The 27,689-nt window shown below is 44.7% G+C and overlaps 1 protein-coding gene across 4 annotated transcripts; it reads right to left on the bottom strand.

The window, feature by feature from the left end:
* Nucleotides 1–3,308: 3,308 nt before the first annotated feature.
* Asrgl1 (asparaginase and isoaspartyl peptidase 1) lies at nucleotides 3,309–27,689 on the bottom strand. 4 transcript variants are annotated; one of them, XM_046445548.2, is made up of 7 exons: nucleotides 27,584–27,689; nucleotides 26,782–26,982; nucleotides 16,369–16,511; nucleotides 15,318–15,475; nucleotides 7,122–7,243; nucleotides 5,085–5,195; nucleotides 3,309–4,660 (listed from the first exon to the last, which is right to left on the bottom strand). In XM_046445548.2, the coding sequence occupies exons 2-7, from the start codon at nucleotides 26,969–26,971 to the stop codon at nucleotides 4,455–4,457; spliced, it is 930 nt and encodes a 309-aa protein (XP_046301504.1). In that variant the 5' UTR covers nucleotides 26,972–26,982; nucleotides 27,584–27,689; the 3' UTR covers nucleotides 3,309–4,454. The 4 variants fall into 4 exon arrangements, with proteins under 4 accessions (XP_046301504.1, XP_046301505.1, XP_046301503.1 ...); XM_046445549.2 differs by having other exon boundaries at nucleotides 27,580–27,682; XM_046445547.2 differs by having other exon boundaries at nucleotides 27,499–27,648.

Genomic DNA, 27,689 nt, shown 5'->3' on the forward strand with positions numbered 1-27,689 from the left:
AGCAATCTTCTTGCCTTTCAGCCTCCCAAGTAGCTGGGACCACAGGTTTGTGCTTCTGGGCCTAGATTCAAGGTTACTTTTTTTTTTTTTTTTGCACTGGGATTGAACCCAGAGGTGCTTTACCACTGAGCCACATCTCCAGCCATTTTTATTTTGAGAGAGGGTCACTTGTTGCTTAGGGCCTTGCTAAATTGCTGAGTCTGGCCTTGAACTTGGGATCCTCCTGCTTCAGCCTCCTGAGTTGCTGGGATTACAGGCATGCACCACTGTGCCGGGCTCAACGATTATTTTTAACTTAAAAAGGTTTAGTAAAAAGTTGCTACCCTGAGATAACAATCCTGGGGCTGCCTGCACTAGGCATTAGGTGGTGGGCACTAGGACGGGAAGATCCAGTCTCTTTTCTCCTTGGCTCCCAGTCATAGCTCAGAACCCAACCCTCTATCGGAGTTGGGCACAGAATCCAGAAAGTGGATTGTGCAGTGGAGAAACGCACAACAAAAAATAGTTAACTGACATGATCAGAAATGATTTCCTCCATCAACCCAGTTCCTGTCTGGCTGATGGCACTGAAACCCAACTTCATTTTAATGGTGGCCTGGGGGAAGCTGAGGATGTGCTGCTCTTCCCTGCTTCCCAGCTGGAGCACTCTCGGGCTTCCCCAGAACTAGGAGGATGCTGGCTGTCATGGCTGGCGTGATGAGGATGGTCACGTGTAGGTAGGAGCCCCGGGATTTAGGGTGGCCGATAACCTTGGATTAACAAGAGTAGAAAGAGTGCCCTGGGTGGGGGATCCAGTCTCTTGGGGCCTTATTTTCTTATCTTTTAAAGGGCAGGATAATTCCGGAGCCTCCACTGCACATTTCTAAGATGTGCTATCTACAACTATGGCTCGGCTCCTTCTGGGGTCTGGTGTGGGGCAGGGTAAGGTAAGGAGGCTGCTTTCCCACGGAATGGTATTTATGCTCTGGATGGAACCACTAATGGCACCCAGACCACACCCACTCCCACCCGACCGCACCCACGTTCCAGGCCCAGATTTCCTCCCAACCCCATTCTTGACCTGGTATTGCCTGTATCTTTCGGTTTGGCTCATTCCTTTCTGGGTCGTGCCTCCAATTCTGTGGAGAGGAGAGAGGACACCCCTACTTCTCGCAGCTGGACACCCTCTCGGGGACACTCCCTGTTCCTCTAAACAGCTGCAGAATCCAAATTCAGTGGGGGTTTTGTGCCAAGGTGAAGGCTGATGGGAGGCCTCCAGTGGGGAAGGTGTGGGGCTGGGGGAAGGAGCACCCTGGCCTTTCTTCCCCACACCCTCCATTTCTGATGACAGGGACATGAAGTACACCTGCTCCACCTTCCTTTGCCCTCAGTTTATATCTCGATGCTAGAAGGACAAGTCAAGAAAGAATGCACTTAGAAAAAGCGTTTATTGAGCAATAGCTACAAGGCTGAGGCTCCTCCTCTCCCAGGACTTTCCTCTGCAGCTCGGCAGGTGTCTGGCCCAGCACCTCCTGTTGGGGTGGTCACTTGACCTTGGTTGTGGGACCCTCTTGTGCTCCTATTGTCTCACCACTTGGCGGGCAGAGGCCAAGTGGCAATTTATGTCCTCCTGGCTGGAAGGAGTAACCAAGGCCAGGGCTGGGCAGCCCGACTTTGCTCACTGTGAATTGGGGCATCCTGCCGCAGCCCCCACCCCCAGCAGAGGAGGTTTAAGTGTTGATCTGGATGGCTCCCTGGGGCATTTGCGTTTGTTTTGATAGTTCTGCTTTAAAAAATAAAGTATTTGGATGAAAAGGAGGGCTGGGAACATGGACCCTCTGTTGGTTCCACATTTTCCCCAGAGGCGGTTCTGCTCCAGAATAAGATAAATTACCTCCTCTTTGGGCCTCTGACCCTTGTGGACATGTTGTAGTTTGCTGCCCTCTTGTGGCACAGAGGGATTAAAGGGACCGTCATTCGGGTGCAGATAATATCTTGATCGTTTGTTTGCTTGACAGTTATGGAGCAGGCCACTGGTGGCGTGGGGCAAAAGTCACAACCATTTGTGGTCTCCCCTTACAGAATTTCCAGGCTAGTGTTTTTTTGCCAAACCAAGGTCTGAGGGCAAAAAGATACACTGTGGCTGAGAATGGGCGGATGATTCTGTATGGCAACTGCCTGAAGAGGTCAAGTGGCCACAAGCCCAGCCCGTGGCAGTGTTTAACTAGGGTCCCCTCCCTTGTGAATGGGAGAAATGACAGATAAGCTCTGACAGCTCTTTCACTGTGGCCTTCCTATCCCTCTCCCCCTTTTTCTTAGGTACTTAGTGATTATTTTCTTCTCCAAAGGGTCTCTTGCCTTTCTAATCCTGAACACGATCCTGCGTTGCGGGCTGTCACGGGCTGCATTCCGTCATCTTCCCAAGTCACATGTTGAAGCTCTAATCCCCATGACCTCAGAAAAGGACTGTATTTGGAGATGGGGCCTTTCAATGAGACTGATGGGATGGTACCTAATCTGACTGGTGTCCTTGCAAGAAGAGGCCTGTGCATGCCCAGAGAAAAGGCCATGTGAGGACACAGGGAGAAGACAGGCATCTCCCAGTCAAGGAGAGAAACCAAATCTGCTGATACCTTGATCCTGGACTTCTAACGTCTAGAACTGAGAAAATTCTTTCCTGTTGGTTAAGCCAGTCGATGGACATTTCTTGCGGCAGCCCTAGAAAACGAATTCTCCTTCTAACACAATACTTCTAAAGGTGTTTTTTAGGTCTATGAACATACAACCTTCTTCCTGGGCAGAGCGTAGTTTCTACATATTTGCCCATAGGATCCTTAAGATAGAATACCAAGCAGTTTTTCTTTAATTTGATCTTCATGGTAACATTTTATAGGTGAAAAATTCCTGGAAGTTGACGTGCCCAGGATCACCCAGGTAGTGGGTGGAAACAGACTTCAAGCTCATTTTCGACTCCAGATGCAGTTGGTCTCTTTGTCTTTAGTTCAGAGCAGCTGATGGGAGCCTAGGGAGGGTCTTAGATCAGAAGCTAGAACTCTGAGTCTTTCTGGGATGAATACTGCCAAACTGTAGGAAGATGGCCTGTTGCTATTTGCAAATGGTGGTTTTTATTTCTTCTCTTTAATTCATTCAGAAAAAGTTTGACTCTTCCAAAAAACTCCTGATTACGCTCTGCGAAGACAGGATGTGTCATCACACCCGCAAGCCATCCTCACTTCAAAAGTACGCTGTCTGGTCAGCTGCCTGCACTGAGACCCTGGGAGAGCTTGCATGCTTCTGGTCTTGGTCCACAGTGACCCCGAACCACACTGTTATTCTTTCAAAACACATTTTATTAGTGGCACATGGAATTTCGAGTTAAGCAACGAGTTTCCAGAGAGAAGGTAAGCCCTGGCAGACTCAATAACTGAGCAGATGTGTCACAGGAGAAAGACCATTTCCAGTGCAGTGAGATGGACAGGGATATTCCTCACCAAGGAAATGACTTTATCACGCTGAACACACTGAACAATGCCCTCTCAGTACATTCAGGGGGGCCCCAAAGCTCTAGAGCGTCTGTGTCCTCAGTAAATCATGGTGTCATTTCTCCACTGATTGGCCACTCCCCGCTGTTGGAGAGGCGGAGCCCTGTGACTCCCTGGGTGGGGACGGGGGTCTGTGGCAGGTAGGGGCTGGCTTGTGGGAGAATGCTAGGTGAACCCAGAAAACCCTTAAGACTCAAAGCACCCCCCACCCCAAGTTTCCATTATTGTCCCTTGTCTCCAGCTGGGGGAGCTACGGGTGATCAGAGGGTCCTTTGCAAGCATCGGGAAACACGTCCATGTTGGTCAGCTGCAGAACTGAGCCTTCTTAGGAAACCTGTTTTCCCTCTCTCAGATGAAGAACACCTCCCTTCAAGAATGTTCACTCTTCCGCCAAGGGTCCTTGTCACATTCCTGCAGCTTCTCCCACCTCACTCAGGCACCTTCGCGGAACTCGTCCCTTTCTGGTCCTTCACCTGCAAGCTTTGAGTCTCCCAATCCCAAAAGGCTCCCTGCACTGGGCCAAGGTATCCTCCCTTCTTTTTAACCTTACACAATGGAGACTGCTGGCTAGAGACTGTCATCTTCACTGGTCTTATTTGGACATATTTTTTTAGTAGATGGACACAATATCTTTGTTTATTTTTTTAGGTGGTCCTGGGAATCGAACCCACTGCCTCACATGTGCGAGGCAAGTCTTCTGCCACTGAGCCACAACCCCGGCCCCTTATTTGGATATTAATAGGGGTATTTCTCTTATTGCTTTGGAACCACACCCTCAACCAAACATTCAGATACTTATTGATCAAGGCAACAAAATGAGGGACAGATTGCGTAATGTTTCCATTTCTGAATCTAATTGATTAAGTGGCATCTCCCCAGCAGGCAGATGAGTTTTACCTCCAAGTTATCACCTAGAATACAAATTTCAGGGGTTTAGGGCAGGTCTGTGATCGTGGTGTCACCAAGGTCAAGGCCAACGTGCAGCTTGTTGTCCTTGGCGGCTGCCCAGGGCATGGAGGTAGAGGTCCACTTTGCCACCCAGTCTCCTGTTTTGCTGATCAAGATGAGGCCACCCAAACCTTTGATCTTTGACTTCATATAACCCAACGACAGGTCCGCGGCCTCTTCCACGGTCTTTCCTGAGAACAAAGGAAAGTTGAGAAACAACACAGGTTACTGAAAGGAATCAGATGGTGACATCCTCTGCAGTATGAGAAGCCAAAGTGAGTTAATGATTTCTATCTGCATGCCTAAAATGAGGATCCTCACCTTCTTGCTGAGACAGAGCTCCTGCATCAGCTAAGCAGAGCTGCCCTCCCTATCCCACCCAGGCTGGATGCCTCTGCAGCCCCCATCTCCTGAGATGCAGAGAAAAGAGTATTCTAAGTGCTCTTCCTGGTCCAGATCCGACTAGAAGGTGGGGAGGAGTCAAATAGTGGAAACTCTTTCTGAAAGAACATCTGCAGCCAATAAGAGAGGGCTCCCCATACTTCTCCATCTATTGATCACCTAGCTCCTGTACTTGTTTTCACAAATTATGAACTTGTCCTTTGTTCCACACACCTTGTTCCATGTGGAAGAGAGTAAGCCTGGCTAGATTCACCTTCAGGATGCTCTCCCCGTGCCCCGTCGTGGAAATGGCTCCGATGTTATTGTCAGCGTAACCTCCAGATCCTGCTCAAAAAAAGTGATTGGTTCTAACTTAGCAGCAATGGTCAGGAAGCACAAATACACATCACCTAGGCGTGTGCTGCGTAAGGCTAAACCTCAGAGTGCTGAAGAGTAGGCAAAGGCCAGGTTCATGGCCAGGAGCCACTGAAGCAACGATGGACCAGGATGCACTGGAATCCAGGAGGATGGAGCCCTGGGGAGGGAGGCAGGGGTGACCTCACAGAGCAGCTACACCAGGCCAGCATCTCCTTTGCCTCAAAGCATATCCATCCCCTGCTCAGTGATCCTGCCCCTCCCGGTCTCCTTCCCACACCCCACATGGAAGTGACTTTGTGGTCTCCTCTCCATTCCTGAACCTGTTCACACACAGCCACTGGCCTGAGAGTCCCACGGTATTGGCACAGTTAGCCTTTACTCTCCCCTGGTCTATCAGAAGCATTATATTGATTTTCGCCTTTGCTATTGATGGGGCATGGGGGGAAAGGGCTCTGGAATGGAGACATTGTGTGGAATGTCACGGGTCCCCAGGGTTTTCAGAGGCAGGTAACCCCTAGTTCTGGAGGGAGCTGGAACAGGGTAGGGACTGTAAACTCTAGCCAAGGGAGGTGGCTTTTCTTATAAGCTTTTGCTGTGGGAGGAACTGGACTGACCCCATGGTGTCCAGATGGCTGAGGCAGCCAGGTCTTTACTTTCACTTCTTCTAAGACCACAAAAGACCAGGGTGGTGCCAAGAGTGGTCCCGGCGTGGGCAGCAGGACTGCAAAGACACCTCCCCTTCTCAAGATGACAACACCTGGGAGAACTCTGCAGTGTGCCCAGTGTCCACCCAGAGTCCTCTGGGGCCGGCTGGGGTGTCCCAAGGGAATGCTCATCAGAAAGTCCAGGTCGAGCACATGTGGGGGTCAGAACCAAGACAAGGACTTTGGGTGACACCTTCTCTCTCTCTCAAGACGTCACCATCGCAACCTAACAAATTTGAATTCGGTTTCTGGGACCTGATCTGCTGTGCCTCTGGAGCCTGGACTGAACCCAGCTGCAGGCAAACTGCACAACCAACCAGACATTTTGGGAGGATTTTTTTTTTTTTTTTTTTTGCTAAGGAGAAAAGATTATTTCATATCTCTGGGGTAAGTAATTAGACATCTTCTCTTTAAAGAGGCTTCCAGGGTCTCCTCCAAGTTCATGACAGTACAAAGGATGTCAAGAGTTGTCAAGCGTACAGATTACTACCAAAGACTAAAGCAACACATTAAAAAAGGGAGGGCAGGGTTAGTTTTCCACCCAAAGTACAAGCTGTTGAAACAATTTAGCTGTTCCTGAAACTTCAATCAGAATTCTCACAAGAAAACTCTGAAAATCTGCACAGGATGAAACATATACAAACCCCCGACCCTGCCAATCACACGTCCTGGAAAAGAGAGGACGTGCGCTAGCGTTAATGTGAAGAACACTTCAATCTGTAATATTTCTGTAGAAGTGTGTCAGATTTGTGCCACTTAATTCTAATATCTGCAAACTGAAGTTCCCAGCTCTCTTATATCATTAATGTGAGCCCACGCCTGGGAAGAGGTTTTGGGTGCTTAACCCTCTGCAGGCAAGTCGGCAGGTTCTGAACCGGGGCTAAAGAGAAGACAGGTAGCCTACAGGGTTAAAAGCCCGGGGCATTTTAAGCATTTAATGCATTGCCCATCTCTGTTTCCTTTCCCAAGGCATCCCAAAAATGTAATCCAGGGAACAGAATGCCCACTGGATGAAAACATCCTCTCAAAGCAGTGCCCCAAACCACCCTTCCAGCCCCCAATTCTGAAGCTGTCATTGAGAAGAGGAAATAAAACAAGAAAAGGAGAGAACAGCGGAGAAGAGAGAACGAAGGGGACCTGGTGACAGGGAGGGAAAGGGGCAGAGGCAGGAGCGGTCCCTCAGACCTACCTACACATGGTGAGTCCCCAACTCGGCCAACCATCTTATTAACGATACCCCCTGTCGAGGTGGCATAAGCCACGTTTCCTTTGGAGTCCAAGGCCACGGCACCCACAGTGCCTGCCGAGTTTCTGCCAAAAACAAAAAGAGTGACAGTTTGAAGATGAGAAACGCTCCCACAAGCACCAGTGTGGCTTACAGCCACTGAATTCCCACATGACATGTTGACAGTGTGGGGACATCTTCCATGCCAACACTCTCCTTTGCTTCTTACCCCACGTGTCAGTCGCAGGCGGACTTCCAGACGTTCTCTAGCTCTGTACTCTAGGAGGACATCCAGTCCGGCACTACCATTATCTCGCTGTGTGGCTTAAGTTTTATTCCCTGTGTCTCACTGTCTCCATGAACGAAATGGGGATAAATATAACAGATTTATAAATATGACTGCATCTCAAACTTGGGCGTGCATGAGATTCCCTTGGATCCCTGCCTGCCCCCAAGAGATTCTGAAGCGGCCACCACGAACAGAAAGAAACGGAGGACGCGAGTTGGTAGCTCCAGGGTGGCCACCTCCCAGGTATGGTGGAGCTGCCAGGTACCTATTTTATGGGGTTGTTGTGAGGATCGAGTAAGTTGATTTCCCTCCTGACATTCTATTATGAATTTTCTGATGAGATGGTTGAAAACGTATTTTAACACCCGTGCATCCACCCAGATTCCACAGTAAACCATCCTGGAATACCGTCAGTCCGAGGCGCTGAGTCACAGCAGCAAGTGTGAGATAGGAGATAGGGGAGTTTAAGCCAAGAAGTGTTGTTATCTGAGTTGAATTTTAAAAATAATCATTCTTATCAATGCACCAACCCACGGGGACCGTTAAAATTTAAAAAGCACGATATGAAGCTCTGACAAAAAATGTGCAGGAACCCCAATCATCATTCATTCAGTAAGGCCACAGGTGCACACTGGCCAGACCCTTTTGACATCTCACTTTGCAACATCTGCTAAGGCTGAACATAAAGGCGCTCCACGACGCAGCAATTACACACCGCCAATCTGTCCATCAGAACGTGGACACATGATCACCCAGAAAGAGCACAAAGATGTTCCCAGCATCGCTGTTTGTAATGACCCCAAACAGAAGACACAAATCCCCCTCCCCACCCCAGGATGAGTAGATAACCGTGGGATACTCATGGAATACCATACCCCAATGGGGAGGAAGGCAGACCCCGTACGGTTCCACTCAATCCAAGCTAACGACAGGCAACACACCATCATCCACTGTGCTAGAAGTCAGCCAGCCGCTACCCGGGGGAGGGGAAGGCAGGAAGGGGCAGGAGGTGGGGCTTCTGGCAACATCCTGTTTTCTGATCTGGCAGCTGATTATGTGGGTGTGTGTATTCTATGAAAATCCATCAAGGTGCAGACTGGTGTGCTTGTGTACGTGCTCCTCTGCAAAGTTTATCTTAAAATAATCACTCTGGTGTGTAGTTGACTGAGAGTAGAGACTAGCAACAGACAGGGAGGAGGTGTGAGGAGGCGCTGGTTTGTTAGGGCAGTTTTGGTGGAAGGGGTGATGAGAGGCTGGACATTTTGAAGGCAGACTTGAGTTTGCAGGTGGACAGGATGTGAGGAAGAGAAATCTTGAAAGAGTCTGAAGGCGTTTGGCCTCAGCAAGTGAAAAGGCATGTATTGCAGTGTAGGAGATCATTAGGAGTAGGGTTTTTTGTTTTGCCGTTGGTGTGTGTATGGAGGAGCGTGGTAGGGCTGAGAAATAAAAACTCTGTCTTGGACCCAGGCTGGGGGGTTAAGTGATCACCTGGAGAGGCTGGTCCACAGCCCCACACTGCCTGCCTTCAGGGCATCTACTCAGGAGGAGCCCCGGGTTCCGTCACCTCAAAGTCTACTTGCGGATGGCCAAAGACCTCAATCTAGGGGGCTGTGTGTCTCAAGTGGGAAATGCTTTCTGAGTTTTAGTTTTGCTAACTATAAAAAAAGGTAGACATATTACCAAAAAAAAATCTTTTATATGGTAAAAAATGCCATAAAGAAAGTAAAAGTAGGTAAGTAAAGAGGTGCTCTCAGGCATTGCCAGTGGCGGGCTGGCTCCCAGCTTTGCAAGGGACAGGGCAGGAGCATACATGGAGTCAGAGGCCCACACAGCATATATGGTCAGTACTCAGAATTTATGAGTATTCTCTACCTTCTTACCATGGTAAACTGTCTTGAAAATATTTTCATACACACACACACACATATATACACACACACATACATATATGAAAATAACATATACGCATAAAATAAAGGTATACTGTATATTTTGATATAATGAAATTATTATTATAGTCAATCAAAATTATATAACTATCTATTATGTCAGAGTTACCTTTTTTTGTTACCTAAGATCCACTCTTGGCAAATTTCCAGTAGATAATATCATTAATGACCGTCTGCACGTTGTATGTCGGGTCTCTAGACTTATCCATGCTACGTAACTGTAACTTTGTACCCTTGGACCCACTTCTCCCCACTTCCCTTATCCCACCCTCTCCCAGTCCCTAGGAATTATTATTCTTTCCTATGTATCTTATTATTATAAATATTTTAGATGCCGCATACAGCTGAGATCATGCCGTGTTTTTCTTTCTTTGTCTGATTTCATTTAGCCTGATGTCCTCAAGGTCCATCCATGTGGTTGCAAACAGCAGGATCCCCTTGTTGGTGGGGTTCTTTTTTTTGTCTTTTTTGGAACTGGGGGGGGTCAAACCCAGGGCTTTGCAAATGCAGGGCAGATGCTTTGCCACTGAGCTACATCCCAGCCCAATTCTTTTTAATATTCCATTACTTACGCACACACCCCCACCCCACAATTTCTTGATCTATTCATCCGTTACGGACACGTCCATATCTTGGCTATTGAGAATGATGCTGCAACGAAGGCGGGAGTGCAGAAGTCTTAGGACGCGCTGATTTCATCTCCCTGGGGTGTACGACACAGACGGGCTGTGGGGTCACATGCTGGTTCTATTTTAGATTTCTTTAGGAATCTCCATGCTGTCTGATCTTGAAAAGTATTGTAAAGCTACATTTTCATTTAACTGAAAGTTAACATACTACTAACGATGATGTAATTTAATTATTATTATAATTAATATTGTGCACACTTGCACCATTGGATTAGCTGGGGATGGCAGCAGGATTCACAATGGTTATGCACTTCCTCCAAACAATCCATTTTTCTTGTCTTTGTTTCAGGGGTCACTTGTCATGTTCTCACACTCAACATTTTCACACATCATGAATTCTATTGACAAAAAATGAAAAATAGGACAACCTTTTTGGAGTCGATATATTCTTAGTACATTTTAAAGCAATTTTAATCTGGAGATGCCTTACTTCGGATAAATATGGAATTGCCCAATGTAGTTCTTAAAGCATACTTAGATTTGGAAATGAATCCTGATTTTTACATCATCATGCAAAAACACCGCATGGATCTATACATGATAAATTATTATCACAGAAGATATTACATACTTTAATTTGGTTGTATAAATCACAACCATTTATTATTGTCATTTCATCATCTCTTAAGTGATATCTATTTCCATGCAAATAAATTCTTTTAAATTTCAATGCTGGTATATTATAAAGAAAACCAGAGATAGTAGCATTTTCTTCAATTTTGTTCATATCTCTCTCTTCAAATGAGACCATACAGATTAAAAATCGTGTCTGCAGAAATTGGTTTGGGGACTTTTTGTACATAAGTTCTTCCTTGAATTAAGCAAAGAATATCTGTAATTCTTTTAAAGGAGAAATAGGCCAACTCAGATCTTCTTTTTTTTTAAAGCTTATTATTAGAAGACAATAGAGTAAGCCCGGTGTGGTGTTACACGCCTGTGATCCCAGTGACTCAGGAGGCTGACGCAAGAGGATCACAAGCTCAAAGCCAGCCTCAGCAACTTAGTGAGACTCGTCTCAAAATAAAAAACGAAAAAGGGCTGAGGATGTAACTCAGTGGTAAAGCATCCGAGGGTTCACTCTCCAGTATGAATTAAAACAACAACAACAAAAAAAAACAGCCAATAGTGTATTCAAGCACTTACAGATAGCACAAATTAAAAATCACCTTCACCTTCTGCGGAGGCCCATGCCTTACTCTTTGGACACCTTCTGTGGTTCTGCTTAGCTCTTCCCATCTAAATTCAGTTGAGTTACGTCAGCAGCATTCAGCAGGTGTCCCCACCACGTGTCTTTGTTATAGGGTCAGACATGAATTCAGTCAAGATGCTCCCCCTTTGGGCATATCTAGAGGATCCCTCTGTGTTCCACAGCACCCTGCCATTGGCTCAGCTGAGGTCATATATCCCCGAAACAAATCCAACACAGCTGCGCACAGACACAGAACCTAGTGGACTCTCGGCCAAGCTTCCTGCTTGTATGCTTCCATTACCAACCCGGTCAGATCCATCATCACCATTACCACAGGCTTGCCGCCTTCAACAGTCTTTCAACTTAACGCCTACAGCAAAGTTTCCCCACCTACTTCTTCATTTAATTTAAAACCATATTTTAAGAAGCTGATGTAAAGCCAGTGAAACACAGATTGCTTTAGACTTGTTTCCCTTCTTCAAGTAGTGCGATGAGCCTCCGGTAGATGTCAGTTGTCCAGCACGTCTTCTGACCACGGTACGTTCTAGATTAACACATTTTAGCTGGGTTCAGTGGTAGAGTGTTTGTCTAGTATGTGTAAGGTCCTGGGTTCCAACCTTAGCACTGCAAAAACAAAACACCTCCAAAAACAAAACGAAAAAACTACCACTAAACCAGCCAACCAACAAACCACTCCCCAGTTCGCCTGCCTGTAATCCCAGCTACATGGGAGGCTGAGGCAGGAGGATCAGGAGTTTGAGGCCAGCCTGGGACAGTGAAACTCTGTCTCAAAAAAAAAAAAAAAGATTTAATGTCTTTATTGCCCATTGAATTAACGTGTTTGAATTCCCCATTCTACACACTGAGCACGGTGTTTCACTATTTTCTGTCTTCAAATCATGTTTGGCATTTTGCCAAATTTTGAAATCATTTTTACTAAACCAAGAACATTTCTGTTGTGTTGTAAACTGCTGGGAGCCATTAGCCAAGTAGGTATGACAATTTCCTTGCCAGCGAACCCCATGTTGCTTAGTGGAAGGACTCGTGGAAATAGGACATTTTGCAGTGACATTGCATCTAAGGTGACCTTGCTCAAGGACCAGGGCGATCCGGGTTTAGGGCATTCCAGGTTTAAGGTTATTCCTGCTGGGAATAGGGCGTATCCTGCTGCCTGAGTTCCCCTTGAGTTCTCACGGGATTCAGACAGTATTTTTTGGGAGACAGAAGCCCAGTGGGGGTAGATTTGGGCAGAGAACGTGGATTTCCCCAGAACGTGATTGTAGACGGCTGGTGTGAGTTCGGGAATAAAGAGTTGCTGTTTGAATCTACAAGCTGTGTGGTGGCTCGTGATTGTGTGCCCAGCCAGACTGCGGCAGTAAACCCTGGTGGTGTCTTGAACCATGAGGCTTGACTAAATCCTGGACACCCGTGTTGTCCTCTCCAGGACAGCAGGTGACGTTTCCAGCACTATATTTTCCTGGTGTCACCAACTGTCCACTGTGTGTTCAGCCTCTTCCTCCCAATCCCTGTGCTTTTTTTGTGTGTGATTCTTTGTGGCCAGAAATTCAATTCTTCAATGAAGAATATCAAGCTTCAGGGATTTCACTTGATCTGTTCAAGTTGTAGATTCCAAGAGAATAAACTTCTTACTGATTTCCACTATTTGGATAAGAAACGGAATCTTCATTTAACAAAGAATTGGTAATGTCCTGTTGTGAACTTCACGTGGCTCATCCTGGAAGGGGATTGCTTGCTTTATGGATTCCAGTTTTTAAAGTGGAAGCAGACTCTTCTTTGAAGAATTTTTTTGCTTCTTTTTTTTCTTTCACTTTTTTTCCTGTTGTGAGATCCATTTTAGTATTCATTCTTTTTCTATCAAAATCTTGACTTATACTCAATTTCAATAATCTAGGGATTAAAAAGTAAAATAAAGTTATATCCAAAGTATACAAAAAATTAGAATATATTTTCATAAAAAAATGAAGCGGTAATTTAAAGAAGTTGAAAAATATAAAAAGTAATTTAAAGACTTAATTTTCAAGTCAGTTTTTTGTAAAATATAAAAAAATTGTCTATTAATACTACAATAAAAATGTGGGTTATAAATAATGAATATGTCTTACGTCAAAATCACTTAAGAGCTAAGAATTTTAATGTTACATTTTTGAAATTAACTAAATGTTTTAATTATCTCTTATTAAATAAAACAGACCACTCAATATTCTATATTCAAGGTCCATTTAGTTGGCCCCTTGGGCAGCTGACTCTGGAGCTGTGCTGTTCACTGTGGTCACCGCCAGCTACAGGTGGCCACTGGTGACTGCTAGCCACATGTAGCTAGCTAGGCTGCATTGAGGTGCACCACAGGCACAAAACACATGTAAGATTTTAAAGATTTAGTATGAAAAAAGAATGTAAGATAGCTCATACATAATTTTTATAGTGATTACCAGATGAAATGGAAATATTTTGGATGGTAATATAATATACCGTGTTAAATAAAATATATTATTAATTTCACCTGTTTCCTTTTATTTTTAAAAGTGATGTAAGTGGTTCTCATTATGTTTCTACTGCTCTTCTAGTCAGACATGCACACAAATTTAACTCTGTGCACATGCTACTAATTCAATACCTTCAGAACTTCAAGCTGAAACAGCAGAGCCGAGATACTGGATGCTTGGCACTAGAGGGAATCAATACTTTGTGACAAGTTAACTTTTCATTAATTTGCTTTTTCTCTTACCCGAGTCCTGCTGTTCCAGTCTTCCCACATTCCAGAGCAGTATCCATCTCTGATGTTGGCAGTGGCACAACCCACAAATTTGGACTCAGGCGGCCTCTGCTTCCGAGACGCAGAGCAAGGGAGGTGGCGCAGCCTTCCCCTGGTAGCTGAATGGAGTTAGTCACAGGAGCAGATGAGGAGGGAGGAGGAGGGTTATGGGTTGTGTGGTGCCAATACTGAGCGACAAAGGTGTATTCATGGCGTGAAACCCTTCTAAAGTGCTGGGCCCCAGGCAGGAGCCCTGCTTGCTTACTCTAAGAGCAGCGCTGGCTGGTGGAGATGCAGAGTTCCAGAGTCTTGGGATGCAACGTGGCAACATCTTTGGACATAAACATGAATCATTTATCAAGCGACCCCCTTCCTCCACTAGCTCACTGACACACTAGCATGCTACTGAGGTTGCCACCAGTTCCCAGCACATGGCCAGCCTGGTAAATCGGATTCTTTTTTTTTTTTTTTAACGTTTATTTTGTTTATTTTTATTTTTACGTGGTGCTGAGGATTGAACCCAGGGCCTTGTGCATGCTAAGCGAGCGCCCTACCGCTGAGCCACAACCCCAGCCCCCCCAGGTAAATCGGATTCTTAACCAGAATTCTCTGGGACACTTTTCCATCTGGCACCTGCCTGGCCTCATCACTGCAGATCTGGTAAGTCTGATTCTTTAGGGAGGGGCTTAAGGATGAATATTCTGAAAAAGTTCCCTAGGTGGTTCCCAGTAAGAACTAGGCAGAGTCACTAAAGTGAGTTCCATTATGACTTCCCATGCCATCTTCATGTTTTATTTTCAAAATTGCTTTAAATAAGAGGATTTTTGCAGGGCACGGTGGCACATGCCTGTAATCTCAGCAGCTCAGGAGGCTGAGAGAGGAGGATCCCGAGTTCAAAGCCAGCCTCAGCAAAGGTGAGGAGCTAAGCAGCTCAGTGAGACCCTGTCTCAAAATAAAATACAAAATAGGGCTGGGGATGTGGCTCAGAGAGTAAGCGCTCCTAGGTTCGACCCCTGGTACCCAGTCAGGGAAGGGAGAAGCATCTGTGTAAATGACACCCTAATGCAAATCATTCTCTCCTAAATCATGCCAGGAAAGGAACTCTGCTCGCCTGGCTCATAGGAGTAATAAGCGAGGTTAAATTTGAGAATAACAAGAGTAGCTTTTCTGGTATTTGGTTTGAGTCATTTAAGAAATGTAGATAGTTGTATGTTGGCCAAACTTTCATACTTTAATAACTCCCAGAAGGATGGGCGGCAGGTGAGACTTACTTTGGATAGTCTGATCTCTCGGCTCCGTTCCCATGCTTCTCTTTTTCCAGTTGCTTCTTGCTTCTCTCTGTTATCAGTTCTTCCATGGCAACCTCTGGAATCCCCATCTCTGCTGCAAATTTGCCCGCACCTTCACCCGTCAGAAAGCAATGAGGTGTCTGAGCCAGCAAGAAAAGGAAAAATAGTTAATTTTTGGAAAATCTCCAATATTCTTTTTTTTTAAAGAGAGAGAGAGAGAAAATTTTTTAATATTTATTTTTTAGTTATTGGTGGACACAACATCTTTGTGTGTGGTGCTGAGGATCGAACCCGGGCCGCATGCATGCCAGGCGAGCGCGCTACCGCTTGAACCACATCCCCAGCCCCGCTAATCTTCTTACCTGTACCAAATGTGTGGAAATAATTGTTTCTCTTTGGGTACAAAGGCTCAAAATGCAAATTTCATTGACTGGCTTTTCTGAATGCAGAAAATCATAGTTACATATGATCTTAAATTTAGAAAACTTAACATATTTGTATTTAACACATGCTCCTAAATAGCTGGTCTTCTCAATTTGTGTGTGCTGAGTTATAGGTGTTGAAAGAGGCCTGAAGAAAATACAGGAAGAGCCAGTCACAGGGGTGCATGCCTGTAATCTCAGTGGCTTGGAGGCTGAGGCAGGAGGATCGCAAGTTCAAGCCAGCCTCAGCAACTTAGTGAGGCCCTAGGCAAGAGAGCAAGACCCTGTCTCTAAGTAAAAACCCCAAAGGGCTGGAGATGGTGGCTTGGTGGGTAAGCACCCCTGGGTTCAATCCTCGGTACGAAAAAGAAAAAAAAAAAGATACAGAAAGATGACAAATTCATCACTGGTCAAGTGATTACTAGTCAGGTGACTTCACCCAGAAAAGTTGGAATTGTGGCCGATTTGAGAGCTCAGATGCTGCTGTTTCTGTTTCTGTACATATTTTTAGAACAGTGATCTCAAGTACTTCCCCTCAGTCAGGCCTCTGTTTGTCACTGAGGCCCTGGGGTAGACACTCCGCGGGAACACGGCGCTCCAAGCATATGTACCTTTTCCATAACAAGCCGCGCAAGTTTGACGGGATTTGCTATATTGCGCACTGCAGACACTGCTCCTGTGGACAGGTCTTTGCCGTCCATGATACTGGCATCCATTTCAACGTCACCTTCTGTGTTCAAGACAGACCCACAACCTACAACCAAGTTGAAAAGCAAAAATTAAGAATTTAGAGAAGAATCCAGGTTTTCCTGTAATTTATCCACTTCAATCCATCTCTATTCCACTGCCAGAGGAAGGGGATTTTTTTTTTTTTTTTTGGTATTGGGGATTGAACCCTGAAATCTGTCCTGAGCCCTTTTTACTTTTTATTTGATTTTTCAGATAGGAACTCACTAAGTGATCCAGTCTGGCATTGAACTTGCAATCCTCCTGGCCCTGAGTGACTGGAATTACTGGAGTGTGCCATCACACTAGGACACAGTGTTTTTTGATTTTTTTTTTTTTTTAATAAACCAGTATTCCTGTCCCTCCCTGGTTCCTTACTTGCTCTCCAGAGCTATGTGATGCCATCTGCCATGAGGCCCCCACTAGCCCTGGGCAGATGGTGGTTACCAAGCTCCTGAGTCCCAGAACTGTGAGCTAACTACCCCACTTTTCCTCCCCTCCCCTTCCTCCCTCCCTTTCCTTTGTGGTGTCTGGATTCAAACCCAGAGCCCTGTGCACACCAGGCCAGTGCCCTCCCTGTCCACCGAGCTACACCCCCAGCTCTACCTCAGATCTTTTGTTATAGCCATAAGAAATGGACTAGGGCAGCATCCTACAACCTACAAAATAGAGTGTGAAGCCATACCTGATCTGGCCTCTGACCTCCTGGTCCACTCCAGCTCCTCTCTGGATCCACTTCACTCAAGTTCGGGGCTTCCATGCACACACCTCAGCCCTCATCACAATCTCCCTTTCTCCAACTCCCGCTGCCTGCAGGGTGCCCGCAAATCTCTTAACCCTGTTGTTCCTCCATCTTCTCATTTGTAAAATGAGGGAAGAACACACACCCGGGCCATCCTTGCAGGCTTCAGTGAGGCAGAAAGGCACCTTAAGCCCTCAGTCAGAAGAGCCCCTGGCTTGGCCTTGTGGGAAGGCAAGAACACTGGCTGCTTCGATTGTGTGCAAACTGAACAGGTGAGGAAACCGGCAAAGCAACTTTCCCCATGTTGAATGTCCATTAGATCCAGGTCTGTTTCCTTCTGCTGAGGCAGCTCCCATCTTTCCACCACTCCTAGAGCCTTCACGGGTTGTTACATGAAACCCACCTTTACAGAGGCAATTATTTTAGGGTTACAGGAGACTATTACACTAGAAAATTTTGCAAGACTGATAATATAAGCAAGATTAATTTCTTAAAATTAGTTATAATAATTACCAAAGCAGCACAAGTTGTCCTTTGGGCATAGAATGATATGCCCTGCTATTTATAATATGCCTATTATCAAATTGTATAAAAAGATATGCTTTCTGTAGAAACCTACTTTAAATATAAAGACACAAGTAGGTTAAAAGCATGGAAATCTGAAGAATATTTTACCTAATATTATAAGACACAAGCTAAAAAAAAGAAAAGAAAAATGCTAAAAAATCAAATGCAGTGGGGCTGGAGTTGTGGTCAGTGTAGAGCACTTACCTAGCATGTGTGAGGCACTGGGTTCAACTCTCAGCACCACATATCAATCAATAAAATGCAGTCCCATTGACGACTAAAAATATTTTAAAAATCAAATGTAGCAATATAAAGAAAAAGATTCTACATCATGACAAAGTGGTGTTAATCTCAGGTGTATGCAAGTCTGGTTTAACATTAAAAAAATCAATCAATCCGTAGTCACCAAATAAGACAAAAGCAAAAACATATCTCAATAGATAAAGAAAACTCATATGACAAGATGTGACATGCATACATGATGAAAAAAACCTTAGCAAACTAGTAAGAGAGCTGCTTCAACTTGGATATCTATAAAATCCTGTAACTACACACATTTAATGGTCAGAGACTGGGTGCTTTCCCCCCCACTGCCTTTATTAGCTCTATTGAACATGATACTGAATGGGTTTACTAATGGAATAAGACCCCCCACCCCTCAAAAAAAAAAGAAATAAAAGGCATAAAGATTGGAAAGGAAGACACAAAAACTGTAGATGACATAACTGTGAACAATTCACAGAATCTCCTAATGCTACTAGTGTAAATAAATTTACCAAGTCACAGAATTCAAAGTTGCTATTATCTGAACATTTATGTGGCCCTATACGCAAATGTTGAAACCTTTACCTCTAAGGTGATGGTATTAGGAGGTGAGTCCTTGGAAGGTAATTATTTCATGAGGGTGAAGCCCTCACGAATGGAATCTGTGCCCTTATAAAGGGGGCTCTTCCAACATGTGAGGTTGGAATGAGAAGACACCTGTCTATGAGGAGGCAGGCCCTCCCCAGACACCTCATCTGCTGGCATTTTGCTCTTGAACTTCTCAGCTACCAGAAACTGTAAGATATTTCTGATTTCCATAAGACATCCACTCTGTGGTATTTTGTAATAGAAGCCCAAATGGACTAAATAAAAAATCAATATACAAAAATTCGTAGTTCTCACTCTCTGAGGCAGGGCAGAGTTGCAGCCGTCTTGGGAGAAGCCTGTCCTCCCACCATAACCCAGCAGTAATGAAGTCTCCCTCCTTCCTGTGTCAAGGAGGCCACCGCCACTGCACTGTGGCAGGTGTATATATAAAAATATCCAGAGCAAATACCTAAGAAATCCAAGAGAGACACTCAAAAACACTACACGTAAAACAAAATGGGATTCTAAAAAAACATTCAAGTAACTCAAAGGCAGGCCAGAAGAGAAAACTAAAAAACAGAGCAAACAACACTAAAATGTGATAGGAGATTTAAGTCGTCACATATCAGTAATTACATAAAATGCAAATATTCTAGATGGATTAATTAAAAGACAGACGTAGGCAGAGTGGATAAAATTTTTACCCAACTTTATGTCCTGGCAACGCTATTCCTGGGCATTTATCCTGGAGGTACAGAAACTCATTTTCACACTAAAGTCTGTTCACATACCTTCTCAGCAGCTTTACTGGCATAGCCCAGTAAAGTCCCCCAAACTGGAGACAACTAAAATATCCTTTACCAGGTGAATGTTTAAATAAACTGCAGTACATCTGTACCAGACAATGCTACTTAGCACTATAAAGGAATAAACTTGACATGGGTAACATGTTAGATGGATCCAGGGCGTTTTGTTGAGTAGGGGGAAAATTTCCAAAAAGTCACATGATTCCCTTTACTGTGCATTCTGAAAGTAATGAAATTATAAAGACGGGAAACAGATGAGTGACTTCCAGAGGTTAGGGAGGATGGAGATAGTGATAAGCATTTGGTTAACCATCCCAGTTTCCTGGCACACAGATGCTAATATTCTTGGAAGGCAGAGAGCAGTAATTGTGTTTTTGTGTGCTGAGGAGATGGCTGGTGGCTAGGGGCTCCCAGATAGTGTCAGGATAGGGGGCTGGCTGCCAGAGGAACTAACCATGTGGTTAAAGGGTCAACTACTGCCCTAACCTCCGGGGTGAGGGACAGACTAAAAGTTGAGTTCATAACCAATGGCTGTGGTTTAAGCAATCAATCACACCTATAAAATGAAGCCTCCATAAAAACTCCTAAGGATGGGTTTGGAGAGGTCTGGGGTTGCTGAACTCATGGAGGTGCCAGGAGGGCAGCAAGCTTAAAGAGGGCATGGAAACTCTGCACCCTTCCTACAACCTTGACCCGTACATTTCTTCAGGTGCATCCTTTATCATATTAATATAATAAGCCAGTGAATGAGTGAGTTTTGTGACTTGTCCTGAAAGGTAAATGGGAGACAGCTTGTGGAACTAAGCCCTTAACCTGAGTGACCTGACTCTACTCCTGGTAGATAAAGTCAGAAAGGATTAGACATTACCATGTCATCTGGCTTATGATTTGTATCATTTATCATCTTCCTTATAATAAATAAGCAAGTACAAGTGTTTCCCTGGATTTTGTAAGCCTTCCTAGAAATATACGGAGCCTGAGGAGGGGAACAGGGAGCCCCTGATATGTAGCCAAATTAGACAGAAGTGAGCAACCTGGGACCCACTAATTGTGACTGGCATCTGAAATAGAGGGACGTCTTGTGAAAGTGAGTCCTTAATCTGTGGGGTCTACTTAGACTCATAATTGAACTGAAGGACACCCAGTTGGTTTCCGGAGAATTATTAGAGAATTAGTTGGTATGAAAAAACAAAAACAAAAATAAAAACAAAAAAACTTCCATCTATCAGGCTACCAGGAGTATTTTGTGAGTGAAGAGAAGAAAACCAATTTATTCTTCCTATAGGCCTTTTCAACAATTGATGCTTGAATAATTATGCAAAAAAAGAACATTGATATATACCTTGTACCATAAACAAAAATGTATCCCAAACAGATTGAGACTTAAAATTTCTAGAAGACTACATTAGAGAAAATGTTTGTAACCCTGGGTTAGGTAAATATTTATGCTACGACATGAAGAGCATGATCCATTAACAATAAAAATGAATAAATTGGACTTCTATGAAGTTGAGAACTTCTGCATTTTCAAAGACACTGTTAACAGACAGAAATGATAAGCCACAGACTAGGTGAAAATATCTAGAGATCACCTGTCTAAGGTTTACACCAAATTATATAAAGAACATTTAAAACTCAATAATAAGGAAAAAAATAAAATTGACAAAGGATTTGAATAGAGACTTCATGAAAGAAGAAATGTGGTTGGGGAAAAAAAAAACACAGGAAAAGATGTTCAATATCATCTGCTATTTTGGGGAATGCTAATTACCACCACAATGAGATTCCTCCATGCCCCTATAAAGATGGCTAAACTTTAAAAAATACTGTTGAAACCCAGAGCTGGTGAAGATTCTGAGCAACTGGAACTTTCATCTATTGCTGGTGGGAATGGAAAATGGCAGTCTCATTGGAAAAGTCTGGCAGTTTCTAATAAAGTTAAATACATACTTGCCATACACTCCTAGGTATTCACACAAAATACCTAGGTTTTGTGTTTACCCAAAAACCTGTGTACAAATTTTCATGGTGATTTTATTTATAACGATCCCAAGTGGAACAAGTCCCCCAGCTGGTAAGCGGCTAAATGAGTGGGATACCTATACAACAGAACGCTTCTCCAAGGACACACTTGGGAGGATATCCAGATCTATGTGTACATTCTCATGCACTGTTGGGTGACAATTCAGACTCCAAAGGCTACAGACTGCATGAATCCATGTATGACATTCTGGAAAAGACAAAACTATAGGGATAGAAAACAGATTAGTTGTTGCCAAGGGCCAGAAGTGGATGGAGGTGTGGACCCAAAGGATGTGGAGAGGGAGAGAACCATTTTATTTTTTAATTGTAGCAGGGGCTACACCTCCATATATATTTATCACAGTCATCGACCTACACGCTAAAAAGGGAATTTTATTGTAATGTAAATTATATAAAAAAACCCAATCATTAAAATTGTATAGTACTAGGCTAGTGGATCCTAAACCTGGTTGCATCTTAGAATCACACGGGAGACTTCAAAACAAAGAAACAAACAAACCACAAACAATTCCTAGACTCCACAACAGACTTTTGCCATTTAGATGTAAAGGAGTTAAAAATGCTATAAAGAATTATAGACAGCTATGAGGAATTTACAATTATAAAAACAATCCTGTTACCTCAAAGACTCTTTGACAACTTGTAAAACTGAATTTACAGAGGGGCTGGGACTGTAGCTCAGTGGTAAAGCACTTGCCTAGCAAGTGTGAGGCACTGGGTTTGCTCCTCAGCACCACATAAAAATAAATACATAAAAATAAAGTCATGGGCTGGGGTTGTGGCTCAGCGGTAGAGCCCTCGCCTAGCACATGCAGGGCTCTGCGTTCGATCCTCAGCACCACATAAAAATAAAATAAGGATATTGCGTCCGTGGTACAACTAAAAAATAAAAAAAAATATTAAAAAAAATAAAGTCATTGTGTCCATCTACCACTAAAGGAAATTAAAAAACCTTAACAATAGAGAGAATAAATAATAATCTAAAGTGCTGTGTGAACGTTGCTCTATTCCAGGAAATGTAAAGGCTGAAAATCTAAGTAAGACTTTAAACAATATTTCTAAGATGGGTGTGGTGGTGCCTTTAGTCCCAGTGACTCAGGAGGCTGAGGTGGGAAGATCACTTGAGCTCAGGATTTTGAGGTCAATCTGGGCAACATAGTGATACCCCAGCCTGAAAAAAAGGAAAATGGAAAAAAAAAAAAAGAAATTCTGGCAGTCAAATCTCAAAGTTCAATTTTTATTCCATTAGTATCAAATAAATGACTTCAAATACTGGAACAAGCAGTAAACAGAAAGTAAAATCCATATTAAAACAGGAATGGAAACACAGCATTTTCACTGACACTCAGATAAGTTGTCGTGAGTGCTAGTTATCATCACAGAACCCAATAACTGCTGAGAGTCAGCTTTTTGTATGAAGTTCCCAAATAGATACTCCAGGCGATGATGGTAGAGGCTGCTTGAATCTGTTTGTAAAAGCAAATGGAAAAACAGCCAAGATAGACAGCATACTGTTAGAGCCCATCTATTCCCCCAAATCTTTCATTTCCTTTTTTAAAGCTCTACTCATCTCCCTCAAAGGGCTGAACAGCAGACATCTGGACATTAGAGGAAGATAACCAGAAGGTAGCCAAGAAAGGAGAGCTGGCTGCTCAGTTTCCTAATCCGAACTTCCCCACGAATGAGGATGAGGGATCCTGTTAGCTAATAGACGGTGGGGACCAGAATCTGCTTCAAATCAAGGTCCTCTGCAAACAAGTGGGGGTTTGTCAGCCAGCGGGTCCTGACTGCTGAGAGGCATTTGGTTTACAGGTCTGCTTCCCATGCTGGCTGCTTGGTCCCTAGCTGGTAAACTCTGGTTCAACAAACAGCCATAAAAGTGCACTGTCACGTCTCATTCTGTGGTCAGGCAGACTTGCGAAAGGTTTTTAAGTGTTGGTGGTGAGTGATCAGCAGAGTCAAGGAGATAGCACAAATACTCAGTCAATATTTGATGACCGATGTTGGGTGGGTGGTGTAATTCCAAGAAGTATTTTAATCATGAGATCTTAGGTTTCTCTTTTAGAATAAAGAGGAAGCAAATGTCTTGCAGCAAGTTAGTCAATTTTTTTGTGCCTTAGTGTTCTCAACTGAGAAATGGGCATAATAATTATACCTTGTTCACCAGACTACAGTCCACATTTAATGAGCTAATTGTGCAAATTTCTTAGACTATGGTATATAGTACATCATATATTAGCTATGATGATTATTATTCTAAAAAATGAACAGATTTGAGTCAAAGAAGCCAAACACAAAAGCATCATACTCTGTATGATTGCATTTATACGCAATTTTAGGAAATGCAAGCTAATCTATGGTGACAGAAGTGCATCTGGACTGCTGCTAGGGATGAAGAAGGGAATAACTGCAAAATGGTGTGAAGGAATTTTAGGGTTCCTTAGCTCTCAATACCTCACTTCTGACATCAGACGTGTGGGTTTCTTTCCCTGGCACATCAATTCATCTGCAGTTGATGTCCTATAATTCAATTTACTTCTGACACCATCTACACAGAGCTAGAATCAGATCCCACAGGTTATACTGCTTCCTACTTCAGAAGCCAATTACAGGTAGATTACCCAAAACTTCTGCCTCACTTGGCTATAAATGGAAGGTTTTGATGGGTTTCTGCAACTCCCTCCATTTTTTGGGGGGAGTTCCGGGGATTGAACTCAGGGGCACCACTGAGCCACATCCCTAGCGATATTTTGTATTTTATTTAGAGACAGGTCTCACGGAGTTGTTTAGGGCCTCGCTTTTGAAGAGGTGGCTTTGAACTTGTGATCCTCCTGTCTCAGCTTCCTGAGTTGCTGGGATTACAGGCGTGTGCCACCAAGCCCAGCAACCTCCTTCTTCAGTTTCATTAGTTCCCTAGGACAGCTCATTAGACTCAGGGGAATACTTATGTTTACTGGTTTAGAATGTGAGTAAAGAATAGGATAAGGGACACAGATGAACAGCCAGATGAAAAATGTAACAAGGATTTAGTGGTTACTTTTGCTAAAAGCACTGACTCTTCTCTTCAGCCTGTAGATACCCACTGAATAACTAAAAGCAAATAAAGCTTAGCATCTCTCCTTCATTCTGTACTGTCTCCTTTATCACCTTGAACTTTGTATAAAATTCCTGCTCAACTCTGCACATAGGCATTTAAGGAGTATATGTCTGAAAACTGGTGATAAAAAGTTGATTAGCCTTGAATTTACCTAGCCTCTTTATCCCCCTTCAAGTAGGAGGCATCAAGAGGAGAGTAACTAAAATATTTTCAAGATTCAAATAACAGCTTTTTACAATATCCTATCCCAGACCAGTTGCAGCAGTGCCTAGAAGTCTCCAGTCATTGCTCTAAATCTTCAGTTACCTTGGATTCCAGGATCAGGGGAGCCTCACCTCACAGATATATTACCCTATGGTGGGAATGGGATTGTCCCTTCATAGGATAACTTCTATGGAGCCACCCAGAAGAACCACAACTGAGATAACTATCAACCAGAGAGCAGTTTGACCAAGATGCTTAATTATGCACACCTCTTGCCCCCTCCACATCTTTCTCCATTTAAACCTAAATTCATGTCAGTACCGCAACCCCCCAACAGGTTGAAGACATTTTCTTCTTATTTAGTTTTTTAGTCCCTTGTCTTCCTAGTATATCTACACTGATAAAATTTCTTTCCTTCCTTTGCCTCTGACCATCTCTTATATTGGCATCTTGGGATGAGTGGCAGAACCTACAGGGACCCCTGGAGCAGGGCCTTTGTCCTAAAATCCTAGTAACAAAAATACACAGGGTCAAGTCTGGAAAGGCTCCTGGGCACAGGGGCTTCTGACCCTGTGGAGTTGGTGTTTACTACCCTCCTGGTACATGGGTGTGTTCACTAACTAGAAAGTTTCCCCAAACCTGCAGTTCTGGGATTTTTATGGAAGGCTTCATCATGTAGTCAAGATGGATTATAAACTGTCTCTGGCTCCTCTCCCTTTCCAAGGGAATGGGGGTGGAGGGCTGCAAAATTCAACCTAATTATGGCTTGGTTTGTATACTGACCAGCCTCTATTCAGAACCCCCCCAAAGTCACCTCATTAGGACAAAAGCTGTTCCTATCACCCAGGAAATTACAAGAGATAGGTACTTTGTGTTAGTAGCTGGGGTCAAAGATCAAATATTAGAATAAAAGATTCTCCTAGCTCTGGGCATGGCGGCACATGCCTGTAATCTCAGTGGCTTGGGAGGCTGAGGCAGGAGGACTGCAAGTTCAAAGCCAGCTTTAGCAATTAGCAACATAATGAGGCCCCAAACAACTTAGTGAGGCCCTATCTAAAATAAATAAATAAATATATAAATGGGCTGGGGATGTGGCTCAATGGTTAAGTGCCCCTGGGTTCAATCTTTGGTACATGGTGGCGCACACCTGTAGTCCCAGTGGCTTGATAGGCTCAGGCAGGAAAAAGCCAGCCTCAGCAATGGGTGAGGCACTAAGCAACTCAGGGAGACCCTGTCTTTAAATACAAAATAGGGGTGGGGATATGGCTCAGTGGAGTGTCCCTGATTCATTCCCCTGTACAAATCTCCCAGCACTCTCATGGAATTACAAGGGTTTCAAGTGCTGTGTTCCTGAAAGGGTGGAGAGAGACTAAATACACATTTCTTATTCTGTTATAATAGCACAGATGGGGATAGAAATGTTTTAAATCTTGGGTGTGGCAGTGGTCATACAGGTGTATACTTTTTTTCAAAACTTGAAAAGGGTACAGTTTATGATATGTAAAGTTTGTTCCCTCAAGGCCCCCCCCCCTCCAACGTAATAAAAGGCCTTTTGGTATATGAATTCTCAGAAACTGGTTAAATAAAGGGTGAATTAGTGGATTTAAAATTTCCGACCCCTCCCAAAACAAGTTGATCAACAGGTAAAAAGAAAAATACTGCTTTTCCCCTTACCATATTATTTCATTATGAAGCCAATTAGAACTGGGCACCGATGCGCCTGCCTGTAATCCTTGTGAATGGGGAGGTTGAGGCGGTGGAAGCCCAAGTTCAAGGACAGCCTCAGCCTCAGCAACTTTGTCAGACCATGTCTCAAAATAAAAAGTAAAAGGGGCTGGGGATGTAGCTCAGTGGTAAAGCGCCCCTGGGTTCAAGCCGCCATACCAAACAAAAACCCCCCAAAACAAAACCTTAGACTCTTCAAGTATGTTTGGGGTAGGAGCTCGATCTGACTGGCGTATTGTCCACTAGCTGAGGCGCAATTTACCTGCGTTGAACTCGGGATCGTTCTCCAGGATGGTCACTGCTTCTTCCACAGCATCGACTGCGCTCCCTCCCTCCTTGAGGACGTTGTAGCCCCCAGTCGCTGCTTTCGAGACGCCCTGGCGCACTCGCTCTTTCCGGTCCTGGGAGATGCTGCTGGCTCCGCCACCGTGGACCAAGACGACGGGATTCATCTTGACCGAGCCTAGGCGTCAGGAAGAGGCAAGCGTCATTCCGACAGGTCCAAGTTCTAAAACTGCACGGGCAAGATCTCCGCTGGAGACCGCGGAGAGGCCAAGTCCAAGTTTTCACTTCGGGAGGCAACCTCCTGAGACGGTGGCGCCGAGGGGGGACTCGGTCTGACCTTTGTACCTAAAGCCCAAGGCGACCCCTGACCTTCAGAATTCCCCGCTCCCCCGCTGGCCCGGGCCTGGGGTATCTGACGGCCCCATGTCGGGGGTTCGGGACCCAAGCCTGCGCCCCAGCCACACCAGCTGCAGTGGACCTCATTTTCCCCGAACAACCCCAGTCCCGGTCTCAAGTCTGGTCGCCCGCCGGGAAGAGCGCTCGGGGTCTGCTCGCGTGCCCTCGTCGGGCCTCGGTTTCCCCGGGGGCGTGTGGCCCCTTCCTATTCCCACCGAGGGGTCGGGGCCGTCCGAGCACCGAACCTCCTCGGCGTCCAAGCCTCGGACCCGCAGCACCGAAGCAGAGAGCTTCCCACCTTCAGGAAAGGTCATTTCTGTCCACGTCGTCCCCCAGCCCTGCACCTTGGGCTGCTGCTCCCGCAGGGCGGCTGACTGACCTACCGAGGGCGCCGCGGGAGGCGGGCGCAGGTGGAGCAGCCGATCGCAGCCCTCCCAGGCCGGCTCTGCAAACCGCTCGGCCCGCAAACGCTCGGCGGGCAACGGTTCC

Source organism: Marmota monax, unplaced genomic scaffold, assembly GCF_021218885.2.
Source record: "Marmota monax isolate L192 unplaced genomic scaffold, Marmota_monax_Labrador192_F-V1.1 WCK01_AAM20220418_F8-fsc00038, whole genome shotgun sequence".
Lineage (NCBI taxonomy): Eukaryota > Metazoa > Chordata > Mammalia > Rodentia > Sciuridae > Marmota > Marmota monax.